At 47.6% G+C, this 14,347-nt stretch overlaps 1 protein-coding gene across 1 annotated transcript in view; it reads right to left on the reverse strand.

Annotated features, from left to right (window-relative positions):
- Positions 1 to 14,347, reverse strand: part of LOC108797746 (adhesion G protein-coupled receptor E3-like) — a 43,334-nt gene that overhangs the window by 24,065 nt on the left and 4,922 nt on the right. The window contains exons 3-6 of the mRNA XM_018569399.1: positions 12,109 to 12,288; positions 5,010 to 5,147; positions 4,777 to 4,894; positions 2,242 to 2,370 (exon numbers count right to left, since the gene is read on the reverse strand). Coding sequence (XP_018424901.1) covers positions 2,242 to 2,370; positions 4,777 to 4,894; positions 5,010 to 5,147; positions 12,109 to 12,288 — 565 coding nt within the window. The remainder of the gene's footprint in view (positions 1 to 2,241; positions 2,371 to 4,776; positions 4,895 to 5,009; positions 5,148 to 12,108; positions 12,289 to 14,347) is intronic.

The raw sequence follows: 14,347 nt of genomic DNA on the forward strand, positions 1-14,347 counted from the left end.
CTTACAGGCCTACCTGGCTTTTTGGTTTCTTTTAGCCCACCTCACCATACTGTGTCTCGTTGTTCTGCCAATGGCTCTGGATGTGCAGCTGGTCACAGGGACATAAAGGAATGTATTACATGGCTCTGCCCGCTATACTAAACCCTTTTTTTTAAGTGGGGGATTTTTGGCCCTTTAAAATTAGGCTGTATCTCAGGGGTCCCCGGTTTAATAAAAAGGGGCCAGTACTCTGTCTTCCACAATGTTTGGTGGTCAGACTGTAGTCAGTAGAAGTACAAAAATGAATAGGCATTGCAGAACAGAGTTAAATACCTGGGTCAGCAGGAGTAAAAAAAATGCCCCAGTGTCAGTGGGAGTAAAAATGTACCCGTGTCAGCTTTTCAGTGGGAGCGTGCCATCAGTGGGAACATGATTCTCTGTCAGAGGTCAGTGGGAGAAATGGTGCCCATGTGCCACTAAGAGGAATGGTGCCCATGTGCCAGTGGGAAGAATGGTGCCCATGTGCCAGTGGGAAGAATGGTGCCCATGTGCCAGTGGGAAGAATGGTGCCCATGTGCCAGTGAGAGGAATGGTGCCCATGTGCCAGTGGGAAGAATGGTGCACCTTTGCCAGTGGGAGGAATGGTGCCCATGTGCCAGTGGGAGGAATGGTGCACCTGTGTCAGTGGGAGGAATGGTGCACCTGTGTCAGTGGGAGGAATGGTGCACCTGTGCCAGGGGGAGGAATGGTGCACCTTTGCCAGTGGGAGGAATTGTGCCCATGTGCCAGTGAGAGGAATGGTGCACCTGTGCCAGGGGGAGGAATGGTGCACTTGTGCCAGTGAGAGGAATGGTGCACCTGTGCCAGGGGGAGGAATGGTGCACCTGTGTCAGTGGGAGGAATGGTGCACCTGTGCCAGTGAGAGGAATGGTGCACCTGTGCCAGGGGGAGGAATGGTGCAACTGTGCCAGTGAGAGGAATGGTGCACCTGTGCCAGTGGGAGGAATGGTGCACCTGTGTCAGTGGGAGGAATTGTGCACCTGTGTCAGTGGGAGGAATGGTGCACCTGTGTCAGTGGGAGGAATGGTGCACCTGTTTCAGTTGGAGGAATGGTCCACCTGTGTCAGTGGGAGGAATGGTGCACCTGTGCCAGTGAAAGGAATGGTGCACCTGTGTCAGTGGGAGGAATGGTGCACCTGTGCCATTGGGAGGAATGGTGCACCTGTGCCAGTGGGAGGAATGGTCCACCTGTGCCAGTGAGAGGAATGGTGCACATGTGTCAGTGGGAGGAATGGTGCCCCTGTGCCATTGAGAGGAATGGTGCACCTCTGCCAGTGGGAGGAATGGTGCACCTGTGTCAGTGGGAGGAATGGTGCACCTCTGCCAGTGGGAGGAATGGTGCACCTGTGTCAGTGGGAGGAATGGTGCACCTGTGCCAGTGGGAGGAATGGTGCACCTGTGTCAGTGGGAGCAATGTGCACCTGTGTTAGTGGGGAAGAATGGTGCACCTGTGTCAGTGGGAGGAATGTCTTCCACAATGTTTGGTGCACCTTTGTCAGTGGGAAGAATGGTGCACCTGTGCCAGTGGTCAGTGGAAGGGTGGGAGGAATGATGTTCTTGTGTCAGTTGAAGAATGGCAGGAATGGTGACCCTGTGTCATCGGTCAGTAGGAAATGATGTCCTATCAGTGGTGTATAGTTGTCACTTACAACTGTCCAGTGCTGTTCCTCATAGTGATGTCATGGCTGGGCCTATACAGGTATTGATCATAAAGAAGGTCACTCCGCCCAATAGTGCCTGTTACATCACACCCCCTGCATAGAGAGGCGCCTTTTTTCTAGCTTGCAGTGATATTATTGCAGGGTCCGGTGTATGGCAACCACTGGCCAGTAACTACCTTGTAGACTATGGTGACTGAGGGAAAACCTCTTTTATCTGAGGTCTGTAATGCAAATACCTTCAATTTAAAACGACTTTACTATGTTTCTCACTTATTAAGTAGGTGCCTTCTTCTAATCCACCTCACCATTCCATGTCTGGCTGTTCTGTTAGGCTTGCTTTAAGCATGGCATTACCCAGAAGACCTTTCTTCCAGTAAATAGGAATTATTTGCATATGTTTCTAACGAAAGTCTTTCTACTGGTGCTACACTATGTACTCAGGTGAGATTATTTATATAATGATATCAGATACAAATTCTTCCATACGAAACATTTCTGAACTTTTATATCCATGTACAGTACGTCCTAGTGAATGGCTCACCTGGCTGTGACATTTGTGGCGTCGGGACGGTGAAGGTTCTCCAAGGTGTACTGTGTATTGTTGCTGTTGTTGTACTGATCTCCACACTTGGTGTCATTTGCGTTGGTGGCGTTGTACTGTTGCTCGGGGCTGAGGAATAAAGATTTTAAAGGGTAACAATTTCCTAAACTGATAATACACAAAGACTTTGTTTCATTGGACATCAGCGCTTCCTGAATAGAGTTGCTGTGCATATAAAATATATACCATAATATTAAAAGAACCCTCAAAAGGTTAGCCAATTGCAAACTGCTGTTAACAATAGGAGCAATTTACACAATTTTACGGAAATTGTCACTTGGTGCCGCAAATTTACCAATTTCAATTTTACATAGCACGAAAAAACTGGTTTTGTTCCAAAGAGGATATTTATTAAGTAGATAAGTGATACAAATGGCCATAAATCAGGTCGTCTCTCATTTATCCAAGTCTGAGGGACAGTTTTTCTGTGTATATGTGACCCCGGGGCCTGGAATCCTGGGCAACCAACTGCTACAGAATTTCACAATTCTGAGACCGGTTTATCACTGTGGATGAGACAAAATGTTCATTCCAAACAGATGAAGAATTGCACCAATATGGGCAAGCTTTTAGGTCTGGTAGGAATGTTAGGAGGGACCCCATTTAAAAAAAACAGAAAAAAAAATGTGGGGTTCCCCCTAAAAGTCATACCAGACCCTTAAGGTCTGGTAGGAATATTGAGGAGGGACCCCATGTAAAAAAAAGTGTGTGGGGTTCCCCCTCCAAGTCATGCCAGGCCCTTAAGGTCTGGTGGGAATTTTAAGGAGGAATCCCACCCCCAAAAATGGGGGGAAAAAACGTGGGGTCCCCCCTAAAATTCCCAACCAGACCCTTGACCTGAGCATAGGCCTGGCAGGGCAGGAAAGGGGGGACAACGAGGGAGTAGCCTCCCCCTCCCTCCCACACCAGGCCACATACCCTCGGCACTGGGAGGGTCGCCCCTGCAAAAGCACCTTGTCCCTGTGCCGATGGGAACAAGGGCCTCTTTCCCACGAGCCCTGAGGCGTTGGTTTTGGGGGTGCGGCCAGGGGGCTTATTCACATCAGGGTACCCTTTTAATAAAGGGGCAGCCAGATGCCGCCGCCCCTTGTGAATGAGTAAGGGGAACTTGTATCCCCAACCCATTCACTAATTAGGGTTAATGAAATTGTAAATTAAAAGACCATATGTTCAAATGGACCTGCGCTATGGGGATAGTGGTACACCCGGCTGCTGTGTTCAATTTGTATGGGAGACACACAAATGAGCTCAATGAAATCCAAATGACATTGCGCTCGAGTTCATTGATCTATATAAAATGTGATACAAATCTAAGGAATTGTGTCTTTGATGCAGTTTTCTCAGAAACCACTACACTGAGGGCTCACACCAAATGCAGACTAGATCCAGGCCCGGCGCTACCACAAGGCAAGTCAGGCGGCCACCTGAGGGGGGCTGCAGGGTGAGGGCGGAAAAAACAGGGCATTTTGACAAGTACTTGTACTTGCCAAAATGCCCCGATGTTTGCGCTATGTTTGTTTGTTTTTTCCCCTTACCTTCGGTGCGGGAGAGCAGCGGCGAGTCAGCGCTGGTCCGGTGGGAGGAGCTCCAGGTGGGGGTCCTAATTTAGTTGGCCGGCCACTGCCAGAGGATCCCGACACGCGCGGCACCTCATGCAGTCGCCGGCCAGCTAAATTAGGACCCCCACCTGAAGCTCCTCCCACCAGACCAGCGCTGACTCGCCGCTGCTCTTCTGCGCCGAAGGTAAGTGAAAAAAACCAAAACATAGCGCAAGCTGGCCCAGCGCTACAGGGGGTCGGGGGGGGGGGGGTGGGTTCGGGGGGTTAGGCAAGAATCCTAGCACCTGCACTGACTAGATCTGTATGAGTTTCTGCACATGCAGGGCAGTGTGTTTTGCCGCATTTTTGCCGCATTCCGAGCCGTTTTTGTAAAAATAAATAAATACATTTTTTTTTGATCTAAAATGGGCTTTCGGTGCTTTCCGGGGCGTTTGCATGTGTTTTTGATGCGCTTGCATGCGTTTTGGTGCATTCCAGAGGCGGTAAAATAGGGCTTGCTGCAGTTTTTCTACCTGCTCTGGAACTGAGCGCTGCAGTGTGAACTAGAGCCCAAAATACCATCGGAATACATTGGACGCAGTTCTGATCCGGTCTGCAACCGCTCTGCTCCTCGCTTGGTGTAAACGATCCCATAAGTGTGAGATGTAATAAAGTGATAAATATCCATAAGAAAATACATGACTCTATTTATTAAAAACACTTATAAATAACATTATAAATAACCATAATAACAATATTAACAACCAAACACCTGTACCAACTAGTTTGGTTTCAAGGTCCTTGAAGGCAATCGTACTCTATAACTGGACCAGTATCATGCGGGCACCTTTCCTGTCACTGAATGCCCCCAGCCGCCATACACCGCCTCGGGGACGTAACTAGATTGCCCGCAGACCCACGTTGGTCCAATATTTACCGGTCATACCAATCTGACCGTCCGACTACTGGAGGACACCCACACCACGGATGGGTCCCCCGTCCAGATATGTACCCACTGAACACTGCCTCCAAGGATCCAAACCGCCATCCCCCAGCTGTGACATGGTGATGGGTATGTTGTTTTAGCCCTTCCTCATCGCTACATAACATCTACTGAAAATGAACATTTACTGTTACCGTTTACAAGTGACGTCATGTAATTTTTGTTACCTGTGCATTTCCCATTCAGTCGTATCTTCCTAACGCACGCTGGCAAATATTTTGAATCGCACTGTTGGGGTGGACAGTAACAAACTTGGTTTTGACAGCTGGCACCCCCAGGACAATCCTCATCGTCTGTACATTTATCTGCATGAAAACAAAATGTTTTTAGTGAAATTCGGTTTTAGGGTCCTCGCTATTATTATTATTATACAGGATTTATATGGCGCCAACAGTTTGCGCAGCTCTTTACAATATAAGGAAGACATTACAATCGCAATCAAGACAAGATGGTAAGGAGGGCCCTACACTATGAAACTTACAGGCCGTGGTTCTGAATACAAATTACCTTGTGCAGGGCCTTACCTACAGATCACAGGGCCCCATAGCACAAATGTGATGGGGGTCCACCCTGATGATCTCTTCATGAGCCGTGTGTAATGATGACAAGATCCCGAAGACTCCTCTTGTGCCTCTGAAGTCATCACTGCAGACTTTACAGGGGACTAGAGTCGTCATCAACTGCAACCACTCCAACCCCTAACTACTTGCCGTCCGCCCATTGTAAATAAACGGAAGGATGGCAAGTGCCTTCAGGGCCGGATTTAGTCTCTCTGCTGCCCCAAGGCCAGGTTCCTCAATGCTCCCCCCTACACACCAACCCCCCCCCATGGCAGACCTGCAGGCTGCATACAATGTCACCAAGATCGCTGTATATTTAGCTCTGCTTGCCCAAAGCCGGGCTAAATGTAGAAAACAACTACCCGCCCGGGCATCGGGAGATAGGAATTCCACATCCCTGCTGCCCCTCTACTCCCTGCTGCCCTGAGGCCGGGCCTCGGATGGCCCTGCGGCAAATCCGGCCCTGGGTGCCTTACTGTGGGCATGCGTGAACAGACCACAGTAAGGCCCCATTCACACTGCGCGATTTGCATTTTGCGCGATATCGCGCAAATGCTTGCATTGCAAAGTATGGAATCGTGGCAAAATCTGCTCCAAAAAGGGTCCTGCTGTAGCGACGCACGACCCGCGACAGCAGGACCCTTTGCCCCATTGCCTTGCATTGGAGAGGGATATCGCGCGGTAAATTGCCGCGATATCGCGGGAATTACCGCGCGATAAATCGCTCAATGTGAACGGAGTGCCAATGTTCTAAACATCAGTTAACAGCTACAGCCACCCAACGCTTGTATGGTGCCGAAAAGTGTTTCCCCCCCCGCTCCACCACCACTGCTGGCTATCCCTGGCTCAGCTGTCCCTCGTGTGATTGGCTGCCGGTACTGAGATTGGAGGGAGATTAGCATTTTTCCACTTGCTGATCTCTCAGATCTTTGAATGTAGAAGTGATGTGTAATACCGTGTGTCCCTGAAAATAAGACACTGTCTTATATTTTTTTTGGCTCAATAAAACACACTAGGTCTTATTTTCGGGGTAGGTCTTATTTTTTTTAATGTATAACAATCCAAAGTTAATGCAAATCCAAATTAAATAATCCAAAATGGCAAAGTTAAGAATAGGGTGATCAGGGCAATACAGGTTGCCATACCTTTCCAAGAGCAATTTGGTAACCAGAATGAGGGAAGCGCACTTTCACTATGGATTCCTCACAGGTGGAGTGCATTTGGTATCACTCCACCTGCGACACGAGCCGGCGCTATAGAGGAAACATCGGCTCATGCGGCTCTTCTCCCTCCGGTGCAGCCTCGCTTCCTCTAGCGCTGGCTTTGTTGGCACCGCTGATTCTCTCCCGCGGCTCTTCAAGTTCCCCCTTATGCCACCACCGGCCTTGGGAAAGGTCACAACTGGGTCTTAATTTCGGGGTAGGTCTTATTTTCGGGGAAACAGGGTACATCACTTCCACCTTCAGCTGTCATGTCTCTGGCTGCTATATCAAGACAAGAAGCCGATGAAACAGATCTGTGCTTAATCATCTTCTTTGGGGGGTCCCCCTAGGTGACATTAGGGGTCCAATAGAACCCTAATGTGTCCATAAAGAGGACCTATCACTCTATATTTGCTCTCACATAGGGGGCGGAGTGCGAGCAATAATTCTCGATGATCCATCAATCACTGATAACACTAAACTGATGAGCGGTAAAAGCTTTTAAAGCGTCGCCTATGGCCTATTTTGGGTATGGTAGTTTTTTGCTATTTCCTGGGTGCGCGTAATTTTAAAGCTTGACATGTTTGGTGTCTATTTTCCCAAGGTGACCCCGCCTTTTATATTTTACCAAAAAATTGGGTAATAATAAATGTTTAATAACATAACGTAGGGGAAACAGTTTTGATTTTATTTTCCATAATTTTTTCTTTATATAGTAAAAAAATAACCCCCCCCCCTCCCCCCCAGTGGTGATTAAATACCATCAAAAGAAAGCTCTATGTGTCCCCGAAAAATGGTATAAAATCAATTTCGGCACTGCATTGCCTGTCGGAATAAATGTCAGTCAAAGTAGAATGCTGAGAAGACGAGTAAATAACAGCACGCACAGCTATCTCTGAAAGGTAAGGCCGTTCCATTATAGCAACTTAAAAAAAAAGCAGATTCTTACAAATGCCCGTTCCGAAATGGTTTTCCTAAATCTAATCTACCATTACCAATCGGGAAGACCAGCTAAGCTTAGACAAGCCTCCTAGCTCAGAGAAATATATCTCTTCGGCACAGCAATACCTCACCTGTACAAAAGAAGAGGTCTTTGTCATTTTTCTTCTTCATGAATCCGGCTTTACAGACACAAGGAGAGCTGCTTTCTTCTTTACAGATTGCTGGTAAGTGAAATGGATACAAAAACAATGTCAGTGTGATAGACATGTGCGATTCGTTTGGTTACGAATCGAAATTCGTACGAATTTTCCTGAAATTCGTAAATTCGGAAGCATCCGAAATCCGAATGGAAGTTTCCGAATTATATCCGAAATACGAAATTCCGTTAACGAATTTCGGATCCGAATTTCTTTTGAACGGGAATTAATATTACCCCTGTAAATGAGGTTGAACAACATGACAAGATTTTTTGTTTAATACGAAATACGAAATTCGGATCCGCTGCTGTATTGCATTACAATACACAGGCAGGAAATACGAAATTCCGTTAACGGAATTTCGTTACGTTACGAACAGTCGTTATGATGAAGTTAAAAAGCAAAATACCTTTGTTAATATATTGGAGTTGATGAGTTTTTTTTTTAATACGAAATTCGGATCCGAAATCCGTTAACGGAATTCGTAATTCGTTTGGTTGACCAATCAGAGGTTCTCTTCTGCTGCTGAGGGTTGCATTACAATACAGGCAGGAAATACGAAATTCCGTTAACGGATTTTCGTTCCGTTACGAACATTTGTTATGATGAAGTTAAAAAGCAAAATACCTTTGTTAATATTGGAGTCGATGGTAGTTTTTTTCTTTTAATCCGAAATACGAAATTCGGATCCGAAATCCGTTAACGGAATTTCGTATTTCAGATAAAAAAACCAACTACCATCAACTCCAATATTAACAAAGGTATTTTTGCTTTTTGACTTCATCATAACGAATGTTCGTAAAGTTACGAAAATGTGCCGAAACTAACAAAAATTCGTATTTCGTACGAATCCGAATTGAGTTTCGGACACGAATTACGAAATAACGCATATTCCGAAACTAAACAAATTTTTTGACGGCGCCCAAGTCTACAGTGTGATGGATTCAGTGGTGTCATGAAAACCATGGTGACTCTTGAACAGAAGGTAAAGCTGGTGGCCATACATATATAAATGTGTTTAATTGCATCCCAAGGACGTCTTACTCTGGCACCTTCTAACACATGACTAGTCTCTCGCTGCATGACGATTCGTCCAAGCCCTGCACTCTGGGGCCAGGGCTTACCCTCACCTCTCCCTGTTATTGTCCAAATCTCACTGGTATGGGCACATCCATCCTGCTCTCACTTCAGCGCCTGAACTGGGGGAGAGACGTCTGTTGGAACCTAAAAAAATTGACATCTATGATACATCTTTGATGGAAAGGTTCTTTGATATCGTGAACTGCCCGTGGCTGTTTGATATGCGAATGAAGACCATCAAAGGGTTCCTGGGGCTGGACACTGATCAAAGGAGATCTGCTGGACTGTCATGTCCTGGGGCAAGCCCGACCCCCTGCTGGTATTTACTGCCCACACCTGTGTCAGCAAGGCATATATGCTGGGATGGGGGCAGGGGCATATGATGGAACCTTCTTCCTGTGTGACACTAATCTAGCTCACCAGCAAGACCTTTGGACAAGACAAGTCTTTCTGAACTCTGCAATCAAGAATGTGATTCGCTGAGACCTGCTGGAGAGGCGTGTCCTGAGAACAGAGAAAAACCCATGGCATGTGTGACTGAGAGTGAGAGAATGGTGTAGCTAGCTGTAGGATCCTTACCCTCAATTCCTATCCAAATTCCCCTTTCAGATTCCCTTAATTGTAATTAGAATGTATATATATCCCTATTTGTAAATAAACCCGACACTTATTTAAGATTCAGTTGTTCATCAGTTATTTAATGCACCCCCAAATCAGAGCACATTCTACAACATCCCCTCAAAATAAACCAGTATGTTCATAGCTAGTGTTGTGTAGTGCTCATTAAACCGATGTATTTAATGTCCCCCTTCTCGTCAATCATTGACTCACCCTGAACTGTCCACTCCCTTATGGTGACAGGAATGACTTGAGGCTCAAATCTAAACGGACAGAAACAATATGATCCTTGGCCAACTTTATCAATAACCGGCCAATACTCAGTAAAGCAGCAGAAGAGACGGAGCTGTCTGAACATTCTGTAATAATATTTAGTAGGGATGCACCGATACTTTTCAGATACCAGTGTCCAGGGCCGGATTTAGTCTCTCTGCTGCCCCAAGGCCAGGTTCCTCAATGCGCACCCCAACCAGTCAACCTCCCCCCATGGAGAATGTACCTGCAGGCTGCATACAAGTGATCTCAGCGACATTTCCGGGATCACTTGTACAAAACAAGCGGCGGCTTCCCCCGCTGTACATTTAGCCCTGCTTGCCAAAAGCCGGGCTAAATGTAGAAAACAACAACCCGCCCGGCACCTGGAACTGCATACCCTGGGCGTCGGGTGATAGGAATTCCACACCCCTGCTGCCCCTCTACTCCCTGCTGCCCCAAGGCCAGGCCTTGGTTGGCCTTGTGGGAAATCCGGCCCTGCCAGTGCCGATACTTGGCATTTTCATGAGAACTACCAGGGTTGCAGTGGTTGCAGCTGGGACCGGGCTCTGGCGCTCCACCAGTTTCCTGAAATCATTGGTCTGTATTGTTTTAGAAAAACTGTCACATGACAATAAACAAAAATGTATCAGTACTCGTACTCGCAAAACTGGTATCGGTGCATCCCTTTATATATGTTTATAGAAACAAAATCGTACATTATAACAGAGATGTACAAATCCCGGGAGCTCCGTGTGCTCCTTACACATGACAGCGGCCTCCTAACTTTTGAATCTTTCTCTAGTCTAGTCTTGGAGCTCATAAGTATCGGTACATGTACCGAGTATGGTTCTTGGTATCTGTGCATCCCTAATATTTAGCATTTGTTTCTTACATCATATTCAGTTTTGACTTCCAAAAATCATGCAGGGGGGAATACTTCGTGCTTTATCATTCCAAGGCATGAAACTGAGTGAAGCATGCCACATAGAAGAAATAAAAAAACACATATGTCCTTCCAATGGGTGAGTAGACATTATAAATGGCAAGTTGTGTCAAATGCAAGGATATGGATTTAAACACGAAGGGAATATGGTGGAGAGAAAAGAACCATAGACCGATAAGGGTGCCTGTTGCTGTTAAGTGAACCATCCTTGCGGGCTGATGAAGTGCGCTGTTCCCGGGATGAAAGCTTCGTTGATCAGGACTAAAAGTCATGTAAAGAAGAGTGCCCCCTATAAGGTTCAAGCTCACAACCTTCAGATTATGAGACTGACGCTCTACCTACGGCTCTAATGAGGCCAAGGGCAGATAAATGCACTTGTGGCACCCGGTGTGAGCCTGAGGATCATACTTATTACCTTCATATTATGAGATTGACGTGCTACCTAATGCGCTAACGGGACAGAGGGCGTAAAGCCAAGAGCAGAAATGTACTCTGGTGGCTCCGGTGGCAGTAGCACTTGGAATATATCAGCAATGTTTTGATTGTTCTTGGTTTTGTTACGTAGTTTCCCAGTAAAGAACTTGACAGATAGGTTGCCAACCTTATAAGTTGATGGAAGGTCTTAGAGATGAAGGTAGGTTGACCAGGGTTAAAAGCCAGCAAAATATTGTAAGGAAGAGTGCCCCGTGTGAGGATCAAACTCATGACCTTCAGATTATGAGACTGATGTGCTACCTACCGCTCTAACAAGGCTAAGGGCAGCCTTGGTGGCTCCAGTGACCGCAGTAGTTGGAATATAGCGCTGATGTTGCAATTTTTCTTGGTTTTGTTATATATATTCCCAGTAAAGAACTTGGCAGGCAGGTAGCCTGCCAAAGTCAACCCCCCCCCCCCCCCCCCCCCCCCTCCCCCCCCCACCCCCCCCCCCCCCCCCCCACCCGCATTGTCATCCAGCCCCCGAAAAAAATCACCTAACCCGTGCTACAATGTCAACCAGCTCCCCTGCAATCACTAAACACTCCCATATACAATGTCAGCCAGCCCCCTCACACTATCCCCTAACCTCCTCCCTACAATGTCAGTCATCCCCCCTCAATATTACCCAACACTCTCCAACAGCCTTCACTGCACTTGCAACTAAAACCCCTTCCTGCGCCATACCTGCTGCCCTTTTCTCTCAGCACCCACAGCATTTTGTACAGCTAGATAGGCAGAGCCAGCTGTCACTCACGCAGCTGGGCGGATCCAGACATAATTGTCAGACACTCCTTCTCTTACTACCCACCATGCCTGAAACACATACCGGCGTTCGCTCACTTCTCGATCCTCCAGCGCTGACTGACGGGGGAGGGGGCGGACGGGGGAGGGGCGGGCACAGCTGGCTCTGCAGTTAAAATAACATTGAGCTCAAACCAGTAGAATTCCCCATTAAATGCAAAACCATCAGTTGGTAGAAGACATCAAATTACCAGAACACTGTCCTCCAGGGTAAGTTATCGTCAGCCAGTCTCTGTCATTGTAGAAGTCGTTATCGCAAGCACAGTAGTATCCACGCTTGGTTTCTACACAAGAGGAATCCTTAGGGCACTCATCGGAAGTTGGTGAGCACTTGGTAAAATGAATAGCTTCTTCAGGCAAGTACCGAATTCCTGCCATACAGAAGAGAAAGAAGCGATGACAATAAAACACTATTCATATCACATTCATCACTTCTCTTTTGTCTCTGCTTTGAAGATTCACGTCACCTCTTGCCAGGTGGATGGTTCCATTCTGCCTTTTGCATTTTGATAACAAACAGTAAATAAAACTGAAACTTAAAGGCAGCGGCGTCCCGAGGCTGGGTGACACCCGGAGCGGTGTCCGAGTGTCCCCCCGCCGAGACGTCACCGCGCATGCGCGGCCGTATTCCGAGAGGAGGAGACAGTTACCCGGCGGGATAAGGTATTCCGCCGGGTCCCCTCCTCTCTCCTGATGAGGCGGGAGCCCTTAGGTTCAGTCAAACCGAAGGGCTGCTGTACGGGCTATTCACTATAGGAGGCATATGCTTCGGCTCGACTGAGCCAAAGTGACAGCGGAAGCGGGGGAGGGGGGACGGCCTTTTGCCCCGCAAATGACAGCGGGGCGGAGCCAGACGTGATCTCCGGCCAGTTGTCCAGTTGTAATGACAGCTCAGACAGCTCAGCGTCCCCAAATGACCTGGGGACCCTGAACTGTCATTAAACCATAACTATAATTGGGCAGAGCCGGCCGTGATGTCACGGCCAGCTCCGCCCAGTTGTTATTCATTGGCTGGGACCTGTTAGAAGATTCTAGCAGCTCCACGGCCAATAGGAAACAGTTGGGCAGAGATAGCTATAAACAATTTTTTTTTATTATTATTTTTTTTTATTTTTAAAAAAATCTTTTTTTATTTTAAAATTTTACTATTTTTATTTACATGTAAAACATTTTTTCAACCTTTCTTCTGTGACCACACGGCAATCATACAAGAAACCACGTAGTCATGGAATTGCACACCACTACTGATCGCGCTGGTGGTGCCATTCTTTTCCAATGGCACCCCAGTCGTGCCAGGCAGATCGTACGGTTTCCCGCCACGCTTCCGCCCGTGCAATTGTTCATGATCTCGGCTGGAAAAAACGCTGGTGTGTGTCACGAAGAAAGGTACATGTACCTTTTTTCAGCGATTGCCGTGCTGATGTAATCCCCACTGTAATCAATGGGGCCACGCGGCAACCGCTGTGTGAAACCGCACGTGATCGCGCGGTCCTGGGATCACCCAAGTCCAGACCTCAAGGTATAACTCCTAAGTTTAGTGTCACTTTTAGACTTCATGTTTTGTATAGGCTTGAGGCCTACATTCTGTTGAGTCGCTCCTAAAACCCAGCAAAAAATTCTAGCATACGGGGACCCACATTATCTTTTGCCTGTGGCCCCATTTTGTCTTAAATGAGAACTATGAGGGGGGAGGGGGGGTGCTTTTCACTCACCTCATAGTTCTAGCCGACCTGTGACAATGAGACTGTCACAGGTCGGCTCAGTAGATCTGGAGGTGAGCGAACACATACCGGCGTTCGCTCACCTTTCGATCCTGTCACAGCTCTCTGCCGTGACAGGGGCTGGATTCCCCCCTCCCCGCTCCGATCCGCCAGCGCTGACTGGCGGAACGGACGGGGGAGGGGGCGGGTACAGCTGGCTCTGCCTCTAGATAGGCAGAGCCAGCTGTCACTCACGCAGTTGGGCGGATCCAGACATAATTGTCGGGATCCGCTTCAGCTGCGGCGTCTCAGTATACCGCGATCGGTGGCGAGCTTAGGGTGACGGGAGGATGCTAGTTTGTGTCCTCCCGTTACCCTTAGGAGAACTATGGGGAAAAGCCCAGCGAAAGCTGAATTTCGGCCACCTAAAGATTTTCTCTTGCAGTAATACTTCCCTTAATCTGTGTTCCCACAACAGTGGGCATCCCAGTCCTCGAGTTTTCAGCACAGGAATGTGGCCTGATATTCAAGCAGCACCCAAGTCCCATCCTTATGAGGAGAAATCTGGCCCCGCACTGATTACAATGCTGCCATGAAGATGTCCACAAGAGGAACAGCATCAAGACCGGCCGAAGACTGCCATGCAGAGGAGCTTCAGCAGACTGGTCCATATAACTGGACCTGGATGGGGATTTCCTGGGGCTATAAATTAAGGTTAGTACTGGGGCAT

The sequence above is a fragment of the Nanorana parkeri genome, unplaced genomic scaffold, assembly GCF_000935625.1.
Source record: "Nanorana parkeri isolate BGI_ZX_2015 unplaced genomic scaffold, ASM93562v1 scaffold1330, whole genome shotgun sequence".
In the NCBI taxonomy this organism is placed as follows: Eukaryota; Metazoa; Chordata; class Amphibia; order Anura; family Dicroglossidae; genus Nanorana; species Nanorana parkeri.